The sequence below is a fragment of the Tamandua tetradactyla genome, chromosome 16 (genome assembly GCF_023851605.1).
Source record: "Tamandua tetradactyla isolate mTamTet1 chromosome 16, mTamTet1.pri, whole genome shotgun sequence".
NCBI lineage: Eukaryota > Metazoa > Chordata > Mammalia > Pilosa > Myrmecophagidae > Tamandua > Tamandua tetradactyla.
This window is the reverse complement of record NC_135342.1, coordinates 70,211,416-70,230,916: the sequence shown is the minus strand read 5'-3', so window position 1 is coordinate 70,230,916 and position 19,501 is coordinate 70,211,416. Positions and strand designations below refer to the sequence as shown.

General features: G+C 47.9%; 1 protein-coding gene and 1 long non-coding RNA gene across 5 annotated transcripts in view; one reads left to right on the top strand and one right to left on the bottom strand.

Moving 5' to 3' along the window:
• LOC143659770 (uncharacterized) overlaps positions 1–19,501 on the bottom strand; it is a 55,609-nt gene that overhangs the window by 21,724 nt on the left and 14,384 nt on the right. The gene's annotated exons all lie outside the window — the stretch shown is intronic.
• CHST6 (carbohydrate sulfotransferase 6) lies at positions 1,783–18,717 on the top strand. 4 transcript variants are annotated; one of them, XM_077133066.1, is made up of 5 exons: positions 1,783–1,845; positions 2,073–2,225; positions 8,678–8,772; positions 9,912–9,984; positions 11,120–18,717. In XM_077133066.1, the coding sequence occupies exon 5, from the start codon at positions 11,136–11,138 to the stop codon at positions 12,327–12,329; it is 1,194 nt and encodes a 397-aa protein (XP_076989181.1). In that variant the 5' UTR covers positions 1,783–1,845; positions 2,073–2,225; positions 8,678–8,772; positions 9,912–9,984; positions 11,120–11,135; the 3' UTR covers positions 12,330–18,717. The 4 variants fall into 4 exon arrangements, with proteins under 4 accessions (XP_076989181.1, XP_076989180.1, XP_076989183.1 ...); XM_077133065.1 differs by having other exon boundaries at positions 9,885–9,984; XM_077133068.1 differs by lacking the exon at positions 8,678–8,772.

Sequence of the window (19,501 nt, the reverse complement as noted above, 5' to 3'; positions counted from 1 at the left end):
GTAATCACTATTGGCATTCCTGCACACATCTTTTATCATCTCTTGTGCTCTTTCTAAATTTTTTTGCTGCCATAAATGACACTTCTCCAAACCTTTGTGTATAAATCCTTTGTGTTGCTGGTTTAATTATTTTCTTAAGATAGATCTTAGAAAGGAATTAGTAGTTCAGAAAGCTTATGGGCATTGTTAAGGATTTCAATTCATCCTGCCAAACAGTATTTGGAAAGACTGCACTAATTTATGTTGTCAGCAGCAGGGACAGTGGGCATTTCAGATCCCACTGCAGATTAGAAGACAATTGGAATGCTCAGCTCTTTTTCAAGTGTATAGGCTCTGCCCTGCTTTTTTGTTTTTTTTTTGTTGTTGTTGTTTTTATAACCTTTTTTACTGTATAACATATACACAAAGCCAAGAAATAAAAAAGCAATAGTTTTCAGAGCACTATTCAACAAATATTATAGGATAGATTCCAGAGTTTGTCATGGGTTGCCATACGATCCTCTCAGACTTTTCCTTGTAGCTACTTCAGAATATAGGAGGCTAGAGTGCTTAAATATTATTTTATCACCACAATCGATCTTTTTTCTGTGAAAAAAACATATATACAAAACAAAGAATTTCAAAGCACAGCACCACAATTAGTTGTAGAACTTATTTCAGTGTTTGAAGTGGATTACAATTCCATAATTTTAGGTTTTTATTTGTAGCTGCTCTAAGATACTGGAGACTAAAAGAGATAATTTAATGATTCAGCAATCACAGTTATTTGTTAAATCCTATTTTCTCTGTATAACTCCACCATCACCTTTGATCTTTCCATCCCTCTCTTTAGGGGTGTTTGGGCTATGGCCATTCTAAATTTTTTAGTTGGAAGGGTCTGTCACTAACATGGGGTAGGGAGATGGAACTATCTGATGTTCTGGAGAGGCTGGGCCCTCTAGGTTTCAGGACTTATGTGGCCCAGGGACCCATCTGGAGGTTGTAGGTTTCTGGAAAGTTACTATAGTGCCTGGAACCCTTGTGGAATCTTTTTTTTTTTTCTTGTGGAATCTTATATATTGCCCTAGGTGTTCTTTAGGATGGCTGGAATGGTCCTGATTAGTCTGCCCTGTTTTTTGTAGGAAAAAATATATATACTTTATGAAACGTATCCTATATTTATCCTGCACTGCTCGGAAGTCTGGGCCTTGGGCTGGAGAGAGTGCAGGGAGGGGACGCCAAGACCCAGACAGTCCTGAGACCATCTCGCAACTCGGCCCCTCCTAGCTCGGCTGTGGCCGAGGGAGGTGGCACAGGTGCCCCTGGACATCCAAGTGTCTGATTCTTGGCTTCGGCTGTGTCTGGGGACTCGGGAAGCGCTTTGGACTCTGAGTCACTTCGTTGCGAGGGGAATGCCTGCGAGGGCGACCAGCAGCAAGATGAAGATTCGATTTCCTTCACAAAGATCTTTTGTGCTCTCTAGAGCCTCCCTCCTCGGGGAATTGGAGGGACAACTTTGTTGGTCAATTAGTGGTATGAAAGGCGACCCTGCCAACGCCCTCTTACATCCTCCGCCAAACGCGGTGCCTCGCGCATCCCCCGGATCCACGTGTGCCACCCCTTTGCCCCGGGTCCTCCGGCGCCCGCCATTGGGCAGCCGCTCCTCCCCGAGGCGTGGCCCCTCGGCGGGGCGGTGGGGAGGGTAGCCGGAGCCGAGGGCCAACCGGCTCCTTCCTCCCCTCCCTCGCTCCCGCCTGCCGGCCCTGGAGCCGCAGCCACGTTGAAAGCGCCTCATTGTGCGCGCTCCGGGCAGGCAGCGCCGAGCTCAGCGCCGACGAGCGCCCCGGGCCGCGGGCGGCCGCGCAGGTAGAGCAGGGCGCGGGGACGCAGGGCCCCGGAGGTCCCCACCGCCCGCCGGGAAGGCCCGAGTCTATCCTTGTTGGAGCCCCAGGACCGCCCCTCTCAACACCCCATTCTTCCTACGCCTCCCCTTTTCCCCGGCACACCTGCCCTGCTTCTTAGGTCTCTCCGCCTTGGGTCCTCAGGTGCCTGCAATGTCTCGGTAACCCCTGACCCCCGTCCTTGACTTTTAGAGGCCCCTGCCCGGTGTCACCGCGTACCCCTTAATAGCTTTGGGACCCTGAGGAAAACCCAGCCCCCGCAGACTCCCAGTGAAGACAAAGTGCCGGCGGGGAAGAGACGTGGGAGAGAGGCGCCTTCTGGAACTGGCTCCGCGGAACATTTGGGTACGTTGGTTCGCCCTCTCTCCGCGCGGGGTGTCACCAGCCTGGGACGGCCTTGGGGCCGGGCAGGGGACACAGTTGGGGAAGAACCCGGATCCTGCAGCCGGGGGACAGACTTGGGGAGGTGGAGGGCTGTGAGCGGCTGTTTTATCAGTCGTGGACGGAACATTGCCGCTCCCTGCGCGGGCTTGAAAGTCTCTCCGCGGCTCAGTGGCGCACGGTTTCAGAGTTGGGACTATTGAAAGGAGTTTCCCAGGGCACGGCTTTAATCTAGAAAGCTCTCCAAGGGCTTTTCCTACGGACCCCTCGAGGACAATCAGCTTGTGGGTGGAGTTAGATCCAGACCCTTCTGAATTTGAGTCCAGCTGCTCCTGCTTCTGGCTGCTTGATCCTGAGCAACAATAGAAGCCCCCGGTGGCCTCAGGGCAGGTACCCAGGAAATGTTAACTCCCCTGCCTCTTCCTCTTATTCGGGAGGCAAGACAGTCAAAATGCCCATTTTTGAGGATGGGAAAATTGAGACCTAAAGAGCGGAAAGCATTTGGCTGACCGGAAGTCATCAGTGAGTCGAGTACCAGAGCTGGGAATAGTGCTGTCAGTGAGGGTTGGCTCTGCTAAGGGTTTATAGTGTATCCCTTACTCTTCTCCCCGCGCCGCAGGTGCTGTCATAGCCTCACCTTACAGAGGAGTGAACTGGAGCATACAGGGGCGAGGAATGACTCGCTCCAAGTCACACTCCTCCCTGCTGGTAGAGAAGGATCCGAACCCGAACTGGCTTCCGGAGCCAGGTTCCGACCCGTTATCGTGTGCTGTTTTCTGTCGTGTGGGTGTATCCCCGCGCGGGTGGGTGTATCCCCGCGCGGGTGGGTGTATCCCCGCGCGTGTGCATGTGTGGCCCTGCCCACACTTGCCTTGCTCTGTTGCCAGGGCTGCCCGCCTGGGTTGAGCTACTGTCCCACCACTTGGGTTTTCCTTATGAAAAGGCTTTCCCTTGGATCTGCAGGAAAATAATACCATATACCCTGGCCATACACCTGCATCCACCTAGGATTTGGAAGATGCCTGTACAAATACTTCCAAGTTTACTCGATGCCAGATGTTAGGCTAAGTACTTTATAAATATTAACTCATTTAATCTTCACATCAAGCCCCTGAGGTGACTTATATTATTTCCCCCATTTTATAGATTTTCATAAAGCACAGAGATTAAGTAAGTTGCCCCAGATCACACAGTAAAGAATCAAATCGTGTGCATGTAACGACATGGACGAGGACCTGCTTCTAGTCTGGTAGGGAGAGATGGGTACAGAAATACATGAGCCAGAGTATTCTAGATAGTGATAATAGCATTAATAATTTCTCAATATCATCTAATCCTCATTCCATTTTGAAACTTCACTGGTCACCTCACAGACTCAGAATCCAAATAAGGTCCACACATTACATTTGCTGTTTATGTGTTTTGGGTTGTTTTAGAAAAAAACAACTCCTTTTTCTTTTTATGATGTCCAGCTGCAAGGTTCTATGATTTGGACCAAATTGGGTACGGTGCAAAGTATACTTTGAGGGCCCCCAAAGCTCAGAGCCAGGAAAAGGGGTTTATGTGTTGATATCTGTTCCAGAATGCCCCAGGGCTGCTCTGAGCCAGGAAGACTTGAGACTCCTTTGCCAGGATGATTTGAATTCATTTCTAATAGATTCACGCACACAAATCTGTTTCCCTTCAGTAGCATCTGGGCTGTGCAGTTCCAGCCTCTCTGCCTCTGGCAGATGCCACGCAGCTGCATGCTCAGGCCAGGCAGATGTGGCTGTGACTTGGGGGCTAGGCATGGCTTTATTCCCGCTGAGGTCAGATTTGGGGGCCATTCTCCATCCCAAGCCCCCACCACCCTTTTCTGGCTAACGAGGTGATGAGATCAGCTGGGAGATGGATTTGCAGCCACCTCTCTCCCTATAGTGAAAGCTGGGTACAGGCAAACTTCACCCAGACCTCCTTTAACCAACTAAAATTCTTGATTTTATTTTACTGCCAAGGTAATAAAAGTCTATTGTAAATTATCTGGAAAAGGTGGCAAAAAAAAAAGTTTCCTGGACCCTGGCCAGATTGATTATTGCCTATTCTGAACATTTCCTATAAATGGAATCATATAAACTGTGGTATTTTATGACTGTCTTCTTTCGCTTAGCATAATGTTTTCAAGATTTATCCATGCTGCAGAATATATCAGAATTTAATTCCTTCTAATGGCTAAATAATATACCATACTTTGTTTTCCCACTCAGCAGTTGATGGACATTTTTGTTAGGTCCACTTATTTTTTTTTCCTTTGTATGCTGTATGGCGGGGGTTACATTTCATTCTGTTTCCATGTGAATATCCCCTTATTGCAGCACCATTTGTTGCATTCTTCCTTTTGTTTTGGTTTTTTTCATTTGTTTGTTTGTTTTGGGCAAAAGTGCATGGGCCAGGAATCGAACCCGGGTCTCCCTCCCTCATGGCAGGCAAGAATTCTACCACTGAATCACCCTCGTACCCCCTTTTGGGTCCCCTTTTTGGCTATTATGAATAATACTGCTACGTACGAGTCTTTGCATGGACATATGTTTTTCACTTCTCTTTGGAATGGAATTGCTGGGTCATATGGTGACTGCATGTTTTACTTTTTGAGGAACAGCCAAAATGTTTTCCACAGTGGCCGCACCATTTTACATTTCCACCAACAACGTACGAGGGTTATTTCTCCATGTTCTCACCAATACTTTTTTTTTTTTGTCTGTCTTCTTTATTATAGCCATCCTAGTGGTTGTGAAGTGGTATCTCATAGTTTTGATTTGCATTTCCCTGGTGGCTGATGATGTTGAGCATCTTTTCATGTACTTATTAGTGATTAGTCTGTCTCCTTTGAATAAATGTCTATACAAGTCCTTTATCCATTTTTAAATTGGGTTGTTTGTCTTTTTATTGTTGAGTTGTAAGAGTTCTTTATATGTTCTGAATACGAGACTCTCGTATATATTTGCAAATATTTCCTCCCATTTTGGGTTGTCCTTTCACTTTTTTTATGCCTTTGATAGTCTTGTTATTTTTAAATAATTGATATCGTGTGGTATGTGTATATGCCTGTAAATTTTGTTAACTGTGTTTTTCCACTTGACACTATACAGTTAAGAATTAGCTCTAAGGTTAGATTGCTAGGATTTGAACCTGAATTCTAACTCTGCTGCATTGTAGTTCCTTTAAGCAAGTCCCTTAACTTTTGTGAGCCTCAGTTTCCTCATCTGAAAATTGGGGTGGTCATCAGGCCACATCACAGTTGCTGTGAGGACTGAATCAGAAGATGGAATAGGAAAGCCTTGGCACCTAGGAAACCGCAACAGAGGTTCTTTATTGGTGCTCCTTGTAGAGTGAGAAAGATAGTCATCTTCTTCCTTGCCTCTCTCTTTTCCTCCATCCCTGCTTTATTTTCTTTTGCTCTTGTTCCTTTTTCTCTTTCATTCCTCTTCTCTTCTCCCCTTTCTTCCCCTCTATTTTAGCCTTCTCTTGATGAATACTCTGGACTCCATCAAGGTCGATTTGCCCCCAGTCGTGGCCCTCAGTGCCTGGAGCCCACTGACCGGTCCCTCACCTTCAGCAATTCTGAATACAGATGGCTCCAGCTAGTGACAAACAGAGAAATCTGAGCCTGGGATTTGTATCCAGTGTTAGATTTCACTCTTATCAGTTCTGTGCCAGGGCTGGGGGAGCTGCCAAGTTGTCAGTAGGCAGAGCTTGGCTGGAAGTGAGTGCTGCCAGGGAGCCTGGGTTCCTGGGCTCCAGTGCAACTTCTGCCATGGGACTATGTGCCAAGAGAACGGCACAAATGAAGTGCCTTCAGAGGAAGCTGAGATGACTCCTGGGTGGGAGCTAGGGATGGGCCCTGTTCTAGTTTGCTAGCTGCCGGAATGCAATATACCAGAAACAGAATGGCTTTTAAAAAGGGGAATTTAATAAGTTGCTAGTTTACAGTTCTAAGGCTGAGAAAATGTCCCAATTAAAACCAGTCTATAAAAATGTCCAATCCAAGGCATCCAGGGAAAGATACCTTGGTTCAAGAAGGCCGATGAAGTTCAGGGTTTCTCTCTCAAATGAGAAGGCACATGGCGAACAGTCAGAGTTTCTCTCTTAGCTGGAAGGGCACATGGTGAACACTGTCAGGGTTCCTCTCTCATTTGGAAGGGCACGTGGCGAACATGGCATCATCTGCCAGCTTCCTCTCCTGGCTTCCTGTATCATGAAGCTCCCCAGGAGGCATTTTCCTTCATCTCCAAAGGTCGCTGACTGGTGGACTCTGCTTCTTGTGGCTATGTTGTTCTGCTCTGCCCTCTCTGAATCTCTCTGAATCTTCTTCATTCTCCAAAATGTTTCCTCTTTTATAGAGCATCAGAAACGAATCAAGACCCACCCAAATGAGTAGAGACATGCCTCTACCTAATCCAGTTTAACAACCACTCTTGCTTAAATCACATCTCCAGGGAGATGATCTAATTACAGTTTCAAACGTACAATACTGAATAGGGATTAGAAGAAATGGCTGCTTTTACAAAATAGGATTAGGATTAAAACATGGCTTTCCTAGGGTACATACATCCTTTCAAACCAGCCCAGGCCCTCAGAGCAGAGGAGCAGGGGTGGATGGAACTCGTTTGATGAGCAATGATGATGCCTGATCATCTGAAGCATAGGATGCTGGATAAGAGCTCTGGGAAGTGAGGTTGGAAAGCCGAAGCTTGCTGAATGGGAGAATGGCACGATCAGACGAGTGTGTTAGGCAGCTCTGGCAGCCCGTGCAGGGTGGATTGGAAGGAGGCCACGTAAGTTTTGTTGTTTTTGTTTGTTTGTTTGTTTATTTGCCAGGAATCCAGGAAGAGGTATTCATGCCAGGACTAGCTCAACTCTCTCTCCATGGCACAGGAGGGCTGGGCCATTCACTCGGACCCCATCTGGCCTCTTGACCATTTTTCATAGATTTGTCTTTAATGTCCCCAACTAGATTGTGAGCTCTGCCAGCTCTGACCCTGGATATTGGACTTTCCTGGATTGATCCTCTAGCTTTCTTATCTTTTGCTGAGTTTCCATCTAACTTTTCCATTTATCCCTTTTAGTCCACTATTATATTTCTTCAATTTTATCTTTCAACCCATTTATCACAGGTTTAATATCCAAGGCAGTTTAACTCCAAGGAAAACAAAGTTATACAAGAAAGGAAATATAATTGTAGTGCTTTATATGCTTCAGCTCTGAGTTGTTTTACATCATATAATGCACTTTTAAATATTGAATTATCCAAAAATCACATTAGGAGGCTAGGGGGAGAAGAAAAGTATATGTCTCTTACTGTGTGTGTGTGTGTGTGTGTGTGTGTGTAGAAAACAAATCCTAAACTTCCATTGTAGTAGGTTCTAGAAAATACTATAAATTATAACAATAATAGTTAAAGCATGTTATTTAGAAACAGGGAGGTAACTTGTAGAAGAAACAGATCACAAATTTGGAAGCAGGATCCTGAAGTAAGAGAATGACTTGTAACTATTTGACTTTTTAAACGATTCACATTTAAAAATGTTTTAATGCAGTAATTTAAAAATAGACAATATGTTCATGTGGGTCAAGATTCAAAAGGTACAAGAAAGGGTTTATCGTGAAATGTTTACTCCCCAGCTATTGTGTTCTCCTCTCCAGGGAAACAAACATCATCACTTTCTTGCATAAACTTCCAGAGATATTTTGTACTTATTCAGGCTCTGTCTATTATTTTGACGATATTAATTATGATAAAAATAGATTTTAAAAAGATTTTACGACAAAAAAATATCGGTTTCAGTGATTCAGGAAAAACCACTCTGTGAGGTACTCCTGGTTTCAGTGCAGGAAAGGGGCTTTTCTTTTTATGCCTTTTACTCCCACCCTGAAATACAGAAGTGTTTTCATCACTACCATGCGTCACCACCATCAAAGACTTGGTGGGAGTTTTTGGCCTGGGTTGCCTCTGGGGCCGGACCTGGGGGAGGGGAACAGAGAAAAGCACTTCCTCTTGGCCGCCTGCCCCTTGGGGGAATGACTGCTCCGCTGTCCTGTTTTGACTGGTTGGCCCTTGTGCTCCCAGGTGGGGCTGTGGCTGCCTGGACGATGGGGCCCCTTTTCTAATTTTCACAAAGACAGCACCTGAGCCAGCTGATGCCTTCATCTGTATTTTAAAAATACTGTACCATGTCCATGTATTGCTTTTTATAAAAATTAAACACAAAGTAAATATGTGCCCAAAAAATAATCAAAAAGGAAAGAATGTATAGGAGACAGGGATAAGCCTTCCAGGATGGGGGACTTCCTTGGGCAAAGGGTCCAGGGTGGAACCGACCACAGAGCCTGACACTGGGGTCTGGCAGGTGGATTTAAATCCCTTCCCTGCCACTTTATAGACTGCGGATTCGTGTCTCAGAGCCTCAACTGTAACCACCACAGATAATAATTCTACCTCCTTGGGATGCTGAGAAGATAAAATTCCATCGTGAAGGTAAAGTCCATAGCAGAGTGCCTGGTGTGTTCTTCCTTCTTTGAACCTTGCTTGGAAGAATCGGCAGGTGTGCTCAACAGAAGGCTCCTTATCAGATAACTCCCAACTGGGACATGGACTTCTCCCAGCACACTGAGTGGCAGAGGATATTCCAATCTCCTTCGTAGTTCTAGAGTTCCACTTGTAAGATCAGGTAGCAGTTCCTCTATTGTGTAAGACATTTAAGAAGACCTCTGGCTTCCTGGAGAACAACTAACACCTGGGGCACTGGGGCCTGGGTTCAAAATCCCCACCCTGGGCAGCTGTATTTGGGACAGAGTTTTCAAGTCCTGTACGCTGCAGCGAGCTTCCAGGGATAGGAGATGTCAGCAGCCTGTGGTCAGAAAGAGCCAGAAGGAGCATGGAGACAGGAAGGCCTGGGTTGGGTTCCCAGCCCTCCTGCTATCTCTCTAAGCCTTGGGACCTTCACCAAAAAGGTGATGCCCACTCCAGAGGCTGTTGAGTAAAATCACAGCATGAATTTAAAACACCTAGCACTTGCCTGGCCCAGTAATTTATGTCAGCAAATATGAATTCCTTTCCTCTCCTGCACCCCTGTTCTCAGGCGAAGCCCACCATCCATCACCCAGCACTCAGGGAGAGTAAATGGCAGACAGCATCCCTGTCTTCCAGGTTTCCCAGGGCAGACATGAGTCTAGGAGGTGGCTCTAGAGTCAGCTGGTGACAGCTATTGGGCTCCATCTCCTCCTCCTCCTGCAGCCGCCTGATGAGGCAAAGGTACAGGGATGCCATCTGCTCACAACTGATGAGGCGAAGGTACAGGGATGCCATCTGCTCACAACTGAAACCTCAATTTCTCTCCGTGGACAGGGTCTGGTTTCACGCCCTTTTATTGAGCAACGTATGGTGCCCCAAGGACATTCTATCAGTTCACGCCCTTTTATTGAGCAATGTATGGTGCCCCAAGGACATTCCCAGCTCAGGCTGGGGACAGTACAGCCCCACCCTCGCATGGGGAACCTTCCATCAGTTTGGAAAAGCAGAGCCCTCCCAGTGTGCAGGGCTGTGTGCCCCCATGGGGCTCTGACCCATCCTCCCTCTTGCTTACACAGCCCCTGCTGCCACCCCTGTGTTCTCAGGCCCCAAGAAACCTCCAGGAGTCTCCATGGATTTGTGATCAGCAGGCAGCTCTCCCAGCAGTGCTGGACAGAGGTGAGTGACCTCAACAGGGCAAGGGGCAAGCAGTATGGCAGGTGCTGACTCTGCTCTCACCTTTGCCCTGGCTCCATCCTACCTCTCCTTAATTGGCCTCTTTTGCAAACGTGCACAGCCCTAGAAGGGCACCTTTCGTTTGGGTGATGGCAACAGCTATTTTTAATAACAAAAGTGGTATCTACTTCTTTTTCTAAGAAATACAGTGCAGAAGTGCACTGAGTGGAAAGGGCAAGTCCTCAGTCAGGTAGGTGAACAGGGAGAGGAAATGTTTGGTCTATGAAGTGGCAGGGCCAGTATCCTACCTGAGGGAGCCTGGCTTCCACGCCCACCCTTAACTCGTGCCTTCTGCTGGCCCAAGCATCTGCCTTCCAGTTTCCCAAAGTGTCCACTGTCTCGATTGGTTTATACTGTTTAGAGAAGCTGACTTAAGTCCTACCTCATATTCACTGGGAAATACACAGCTCTCCTGTCTCCAGTTATTCGTGTACTAGATATTTATTGAATACCTACTTTATGCCAGGCAGAAATTCTAAGGCACTGAAGACATACACTTGAAAGATACAGACTACAAATAGCTGCCTCGAGGAGCTTCAGCGGGGAACTCCCACTCCCAAATCTCAATCTTTGGCTTCCTCTATCTCCTTTCCTTTCCCTCTTGAACCCACTCAGCCCAGATCTGCTCCCCTTCTGCAAATTCTACCCCAGGAAGCCAGCACCCCGAGAAACAGCCAAACCCCACCACCCGGCGAAAACTTCAAATGCAATACTAGACCCTCAGGCCACTTCATCAGGAGCTGGGGGGAGAGGTTGGCACTTTCTCACATGGACCATAGTGGCCCTCAGGCTGCTCAGCTAAACAAACTAAAAGTTTCTCCCTAAGAAGAATTAGTTTATTGAGCAAAACACAGGAATTCTGTTATTAATATAACCTTCCCTTCTTCAGGTAGCTAGGTGATAAAAAGAAACACTTCCCATAGTATTCTGCCACTGGCCTATCACAGAAATTGTGGCTGATATCTGAACTTCCGAGTCCTGGGAGAGCAGCCGTCCAGGAAGGGCCCCTGGGGTCGGGCACTGGGCAGGACGTGGGGTATGAGCCGCCGCCCCTGACCGCTGCGCTCTCTCCCCGCAGACCCTCAGCGGGCGGCATGTGGCGGCCACGCCTCTCCAGTGCCGCGGTGACTGCGTTCCTGCTGGCGCAGACGGGCCTCCTGCTCTTCTTGGTCTCGCGGCCGGAACGGGCCGGGCCGGCGTCCCCAGCCGGCGGCGAGGCGCGCGTGCACGTGCTGGTGCTGTCCTCGTGGCGCTCAGGCTCGTCCTTCGTGGGCCAGCTCTTCAGCCAGCACCCCAATGTCTTCTACCTGATGGAACCCGCGTGGCACGTGTGGGCCGCTCTATCGCAAGGCAGTGCGCCAGCGCTGCACATGGCCGTGCGCGACCTGGTGCGCTCCGTCTTCCTGTGCGACATGGCTGTGTTCGACGCCTACCTGCCGTGGCGCCGCAACCTGTCTGACCTCTTCCAGTGGGCGGTGAGCCGCGCACTGTGCTCGCCTCCCGCCTGCAGCGCCTTCCAGCGCGGCGCCATCAGCAGCGAGGCGGTGTGCAAGCCGCTGTGCGCGCGGCGGCCCTTTGGCCTGGTGGAGGAGGCCTGCCGCTCCTACAGCCACGTGGTGCTCAAGGAGGTGCGCTTCTTCAACCTGCAGGTGCTCTACCCGCTGCTCAGCGACCCCGCGCTCAACCTGCGCATCGTGCACCTGGTGCGCGACCCGCGGGCCGTGCTGCGCTCCCGCGAGCAGGCGGCCAAGGCGCTGGCGCGCGACAACGGCATCGTGCTGGGCACCAACGGCACCTGGGTGGAGGCGGACCCGGGCCTGCGCGTGGTGCACGAGGTGTGCCGCAGCCACGTGCGCATCGCGGAGGCGGCCACACTCAAGCCACCGCCCTTCCTGCGCGGCCGCTACCGCCTGGTGCGCTTCGAGGACCTGGCCCTGCAGCCGCTGCCGGAGATCCGCGCACTCTACAACTTCACGGGGCTGCGCCTCACGCCGCAGCTCGAGGCCTGGATCCACAACATTACGCATGGGTCCGGGCCCGGCGCGCGCCGTGAGGCCTTCAAGACCACGTCCCGGGATGCGCTCAACGTCTCCCAGGCGTGGCGCCACGCGCTGCCCTTCGCCAAGATCCGCCGCGTGCAGGAGCTGTGCGCTGGCGCGCTGCAGCTGCTGGGCTACCGGCCCGTGCTCTCCGAGAAGGAGCAGCGTGACCTCACCCTGGATCTGGTGCTGCCGCGCGGCCCGAGCAGCTTCAGCTGGGCTTCGTCCACCGGCCACCCCAGGCCTTAGTGAGGGTGCCCCTGTCAGGGCCAGGAGGCCAGTATGGGTGGGGAGGGAGCCGGTCCGCATGAGGAGGAGCCGGGAGCGCAGGCGGAGGGGGCTTCCCTCCTAGCAGAAAAGGTCTGAGTCCCCAGACTCCTTTGTTTCTTTCTCTCAGCCTTCTGGGCTTTTAGCCTGTTTAGGCTCTGAGTTCTCATCAGGAGCAGTTTCATGGAAAGGGAAACTTTGGCCTTCATGTCCTCTGGGCATGGCTCCTTCTCCAGCACTTTCTCCTTAACTTACTACCCTCTTGGGGTGCATCTTCCAGCTGCTGAGAAGGTCCACCAGCCAAATCCAGAGGGTGAAGGGACAGTGCGGTGAGCTGACCCCTGAAGTCTGTACATCACTGCCCAACACACCCCTGGCTTCCTTCCCCTATGCCCTGGTATCCATATCTATCAAAGCAGATGGCATTTATATTCACCCTATCTTCAGTGGGAACTCAGACAAGATGCTGCTTTTTTGTCTTGTAGTTTTCTATTACTATCCCTCTCTCTCTGCCCCACCTCCCAGGAGCCCAGCACCCCTGTCATTCTGCCCAGGTAAAGTGGGCATTTGATCTGTCCGAACAGTAAATAATACCGGTAGAAATAAACATAATAATTAAGCTCTGCAGTACAGGTTAGGGTTTACAACCTGTGACATTTGACAAGCAAAACTCAGATGTGAAGGACCTTGCCCAGGGTCACCCAGTGAGAAGGGAGAGATAGGGGTTTTGCTGTGGGGCTGCAGTGGGGAAAAGAAGGTGAATCAGGCTTGCAGAGATCTGTCTCCTGGCTGAAGAAGGGTCAGATTTTCTTATGTTATTTTCTGGAGAGAAGAGCAGACAGCCAGGGGCACTAGGAGGTGGTGACCTGTGGGCCCAAAAGGCAGAATCTGGAAGGCATCCTGGATAAGCCTGGAGGAGGCAGTGAGGAGGGAGAGAAGCCTGGTCCTATCGCTCTTGCCTAGGACCTGGGGAGGCCCCAGGCTCAGCATGTGGCCAAGCGAGAGATTGGCAGCAGGACCAGTGCCTGGAAGGCAGGTGGGGGAGGTCAGGGGATTAATGTAACTGATCAGGCTTGCCAGGAGCTTGGAAGAAAACTTGCCCTGGGGTGGTTCTCACTTTTGTGGTCCTTCTGAGCCAGGCCCCAGAGGAGAGCAGAGCAAGATCTCTTGCTGCAGACCCCAACACCTAGCCCTGACAATAAATAGACTTAGCAGAGGGAGGCTGGATATGTAGAGTGTTTAGTCTTGGACTCAGGAAAGGAGAGCTAGTGAGTGTTCAGCAAATGTTAAAAAGGAAAAAGGCACACAGAACCTCTGGAAAGGACAGGGAAGTAGAGCTGAGTCCTCACAGATAGGAACATCATCCCAAACTGCTCCGGGGCCTGGAGTGGCCACCAGAACTTCTGTCCTCTGGAAACCGAGCCGCCGGTACTGTTGCCCTCTGTCGGCAGGAGAGAACCTGGAAGTTGCTAGCTTTTGATTCTCAGCCTAGGTGTGGCCTTAGGTTGGGGGACGTGGACTGTGAACCCAGAGCCTCACTGAGGCCCAGTAAAAGCTGCGTATGCTCCTTGTCACAATAGCATGAGGAAAATATTTAAAATCTCATGTTTATTAATGGAGAGGCTGAGACTCAGAAAGGCTCAGGTCATTTAGCTTAATATGTTGGGGCAGGATTTGAACTCACCCTGGCTTCAATGCAATGGTCCTAATGAATAACCTGTAGTGGGGGTGAAGGCGGACAGCAGCCAGGAGTCAGCAAAGGACCCCACCACAAACCTGGGAGGCCAGATCATTTTCCCCCCGGTGTTGACATCCCAGTCTCTGGGGGTCTGGTAGCTCTCTTGGCATTTGGCTACAAACATTCTAAGGGCCAGACCTCTAAAGGGTGTGGTGGGTATTGAGGCCCCTGCTGTTGGCCCATTGGCTTCCTGCAAGCCTTTCCCCACCCCTGCCCTCTGCTGGCCTCTGGGGGCAAAAGCATCCTGCTTTTGAGGAGTTCCTATCGAGTTCCCTATGGAGCACAGGAGCCAGCCTAGGAACAGACAGGCCCTGTCAATATGGTATGTTCAGGGAAAAGCATGAGCAAGAGGTCCATGCTGTCAGAGGCCAAAAGGGGGAGACAAGGATCCCTCGAGGGGTCCAGCAAGCCTTCTGGAGGGAGGTGGGACTCAGAGCCCAGCCAATAAGTGGCATCCCACAAGTTTCATTTGCCCCTGCAGCTCTGCCCTATCCATTCTCACCTGACTCCTGCGATGCCAGGACAGAATGACTGGCTCCAGGACTCAGCTCTCTGCACCCCAGGTAAGCCTCAGGGTGAGTCTCCTGACAGGTGGGTCACTTGGGCAAGCCTTAGAGTGAACCTTGGTTCAGTTTTGGGATAAGAGACACAGCACGCAGAGGGTGGCCTGGCCAGAAGCTGGATGTTGTACCACTACTGGGTCAGGGCAAGAAAGCCAAGGCTGGGGACTCAGGAGAGGTGGACACCTGGGCTGCAGGTCACGTTTGCCTCATCAGGCGGCAGGGATGCAGTCAGGTCAGGGAAGCTATCTCTGAGGACTGCACAGAGCCCTTTGGGTTGGTGTGATGGATTGATGGCCCCAACCAACGGCCTTCCCATATCCACACCCTTTGCAATATGACTTTATAGCTCTTCCTATCAGCAGGTGGAGTCTATTTCTCCTCCTCTGAATCTGGGCTGACCTTGTCACTTGCTTTGGCCGGTAGACAGTAACAGAAGTATCTGTGTGCCAGTTGTGAACCTAGGCTTCAAGAGACTGCGTGCTTCTGCCCCCTTTGTTGGATTCCTGCCTCCACCATGAGACCAAGTCCAGACTAGATGCTAGATCATGAGAGACCATGTGGAGCAGAGTCCAAGTTTCCTAGCGAAGGCCCTCCTAGACCAGCCAAGCCCTAACCACTCCACCAGCTGATCATAGGCCCACGAGTGAGACCACTAAGACCAGAACTGTCCAGCAAACTCATCGACTTTAGGAGCAATAAAAAAAAATGATGAAAAGGAACCACTTAACATACCTATACTACCTTGAGCAATGAAATTGCATTAAAATAACCAAACTTTGAAATTTAAAAAAAAATTGCTTACTGTTCTTAAATCATTAAGTTTTGGAGTGATTTGTCACATAGCATTGGCAAATGGATACTGCTGAGGATCTAGTGGTCGTGACAGCCTGTAGCTCTTCCATCTTTCCACCAGCACCCAAGCTGTGCCTATGCAGGGAAGGGGCTGAAAGTAGTTCCTGCCTTTACCTGTGGGCCCTGCGCTGCAGCTAGAAGTTTCTGGGCCCCACAATCCCTCACAATCGAGATCAGGCGTGCTTACTGCTTCTGGTGGAGGTGTCGGATGGGGCAAGCAAAGCACAGAAGGAGCTTGCAGAGGGCACAAGGTAAAACATTGCCTGGAATAGGAGACGGAACCCACCAACTACTCAAGAAGCTGTTATGACACCAGTAGTGTGCCTTACATTTCTTATTTTGTAGTCAGCGCTCGTGGCTGGCACAGACGCTGTGTCCACTTAGGCCCAACTTACTTCCATCTTCAGATTTTGCCTTCAGGAACCTGTTGCTACTCCACTGGATGGGCTAGCCTCTAACTCAGTGCTGTGCAGTAAGAATATAACCTGAGCCACGCATGTAATTCCACATTTTCTAGGAGCCACATTTTTTTAAAAAGTAAAAAGAAACAGGTGAAATTAATTTTAGCAATAAATTCTATTTACTCGAATAGACTCAAGATGTCATTCTAGCATGCAATCAATATAAAACTATTACTAATAAGATGTTTTACATTCTTATTTTTTGTACTAAGTGTTCGAATTCCAGTGTGTGTTTTACACTTACAGTCCCTCTCAATTCAGACGAGCCACATTTCTAGTGCTCAGTAGCCACGTATGACCAGGGGCTACTGTATATGACAGGGCAGGTTGGACTCCTCATTCCCATTCCATTTTCATACTCTTATTGTCCTAAGATCTGTCTGTATCCACAAGTTCACTGAAATGTTCTCCTCGAGAAGAGCCCTCTACTTCACATCTCCAGCTTTCGGAAGCACAAGCCAGCAGAATTTTGAACCTTGCCATTTATCCTACTTATTCAAATTCCCAGTGCGCGGCAGGCTGTGCAGGGGGAGGGCTGACCTCCAGACACTTACTGTCACCTCGTGCAGGGCCTGCACTCGGGGGCCGTGAGCTCGTCTTGGTTGCAGATATTCAGATTGTCCGGGGCACTTAAACATTAGTTTCCCGTGCCTTGTTTCATTTGAATCTCAGCATGACCCAAGGAGGCACTGTTCCTCCCAATTGAATAGTCCACAATCATTTGAGTGCTTCCTTGGAGACATTTAGTTTGAATAAATGAAGTACAGATGGGAGCTCATCAAGCAGAGCGTGAAGAACAAGATGAGGAGAAGCTGAGGGGGTGGGCCTTGGCTCCTTGTTGGTCCCCTTGGAATCTAGGGTTCCTTGACGAAACAATACAGAAGACTCACTCCTGAGAATCCAGGTTCAGACGGGAGAAACCCCCAAGGAGATGACTATGTGGGGACCCCAGGTCCTGAAGCAACCAGCAATCCCTACAAGTGGTGGTAACACTCTGGTTCCCATTCACTTCCTTTTCAAGGGAGACAGATATACTTGGAAGCAACTGATTCACTTATTTACAGGGAATTTAATGCATTTGCAGAGGGGTGCCCTGTCCGGGCCCCCTGACCAGGCTGCACACCTATCGCCCACAGCTGTACGTCTTGACCAGACACACGTGTCCCACGTACCACAGCCCCAACTCCTTATTCCCGTCCCCAGGATGTAGGAGATGCTCAAGAAACCCAAATGAATCAGTTCATCCAAACACAGCTCAGACTGGATTCACAAAACCTTACTTTTTTGTTTACTGTTTTCTTTTTCTTCTTGAAAAAAAAATATATATACACCTAATAAAAATAAATGAATAAAATGGTAGAGAAGAAATTATATTGAGAAGCAACAATCCCCTGCCCCACTCTTCTCCACTTCTTTTCTTTTTCCAGGAAATGTTTACATCCGTAAGAACAAACAAGGCACTGATATCTATATTGTATATTCATTATATAAATTAACAACACTCCATTAAAAAAAACTAGGGATTTGACTCATTTATATACCCCCTCCCCGTATCTCCTATCTCCTCCCTTTCACCTGTCTTTGAAGCTGTTATGTACCCCAGAGAAGGGCATGCTGTTTTTATCTATTTTTTTTATTTATGATACATAACCACATACAAACACATTCTTACCATATAATCATTCCGTTCTTGTTATATAATCAATAACACAATATTATCACATAATTGTATATTCATCATCATGATCATTTCTTAGAACATTTGCATCAATTCAGAAAAAGAAATTTAAAAAAACAGAAAAAAATTCATACATCCCACACTCCTCACCCCTCCCTCTCACCAACCATCAGCATTTCAATCCACTAAATCCACTCCAACATTTGTTCCCCCTACTATCCATCCACTTTCAATCCACATGTTTTATGGGTCTGTCCACAAGGTAGATAAAAGGAGCACCAGACGCAAGGTTCCCCCAATCACTCAGTCACGTTACAAAAGCTATATCATCATTATAATCATCTTCAAGAAACATGGCTACTGGAGCACAGCTCCACATTCCCTCCAAGGGCCATGCTCTTTTAATCCATTCCTGGTGGGGGCAGGCCTATTGTGGGTGGGACCTTTTGGTTTGGTTATTTTAATTGAGATGTTTCAAAAAAACTTTCAGTATAATGATTTCCTTAATGTTAAATTTGGAGGCAGCTTCAGACTATCTTATTGGTGGTAACTGCTTACTGATCTCTTTTAATATGTAATTAATAACTCCAGGGAAGCAACCTGACTGTTGTATGTTTCCAACACTTTGTTCATTTGCATTTAAGTTAAGAATAATCCCCAAATAAAACAACAGAAATGACATAGAACTATTATTTCTTACATGATTTAATTTTATCAAGACATGGCTTGAACTTACTTTACTATAAACAGATTTTCCATTTTCATCCATTTTGTTTATGTTAAAATAACAACTATTCCTCTCCTATATACTATTTTCTTGACCCAGATGAAATTTGCCTAAGGTCAAGGTGGGAGAGAGAAATGATTGAAGTGAATGAATGTCTTTACTAAAATGCCAATGATTTTTTTATTCTTATGCATTATATAGATATCTCCTTTCAGTTTTTAGTGTACTGGAATAGCTAGAGGGAAATACCTGAAACTGTTGAACTGTAATCCAATAGCCTTGGTTCTTAAAGATGACTAAATAACTATAGAGCTTTTAAGATGTGACAGTGGTATGTATATACCACTCATCGTGGATGGGCACTTGGATTGTTTCCATCTTTTAGCAATTGTGAATAATGCCGCTATGAATATCAGTGTGCAAATGTCGTTTGTGTCCTTACTTTCAGATCTTCTGAGTATATACCGGGTAGCAGAATTACCAGGTCATAGGGCAACTCAATGTTTAATTTTTGGAAGAACTGCTAAACTGTGTTCCACGGCAGTTGCACCATTTTACATTCCCACCAGCAGTGAAGAAGTGTTCCGATTTCTCCACATCCTCTCCAACATTTGTAGTTTTCTGTTTGTTTAATAGCAGCCATTCTTATAGGTGTGTGTGGTGGTATCTCATTGTGGTTTTGATTTGCCTTTCTCTAATTGCTAATGAAGATGAAGATCTTTTCATGTGCTTTTTAACCATTTATATTTCCTTTTTGGAAAAAATGTCTATTCATATCTTTTGTCCATTTTATAATTGGGCTGTTTGTCCTTTTACTGTCAAGTTGTAGGATTTCCCTATATACACTGGATATCAAATCCTTGCCAGATATATGATTGCCAAATATTCTCTCCCATCGAGTTGGCTGCCTCTTCACCTTTTTGACAAAGTCCTTTGAAGCACAGAAATGTTCAATCTTGAGAAGGTACCATTTATTTAAGTTTTCTTTTGTTGCTTGTGCTTTGGGTATAAGGTCTAATTAGCTACTTCCTATCCCTAGATCTTGAAGATGTTTCCCTATATTTTCTTCTAGCAGTTTTATGGTACAGGCTCTTATATTTAGGTCTTTGATCCACTTTGAGTTAATTTTTGTAAA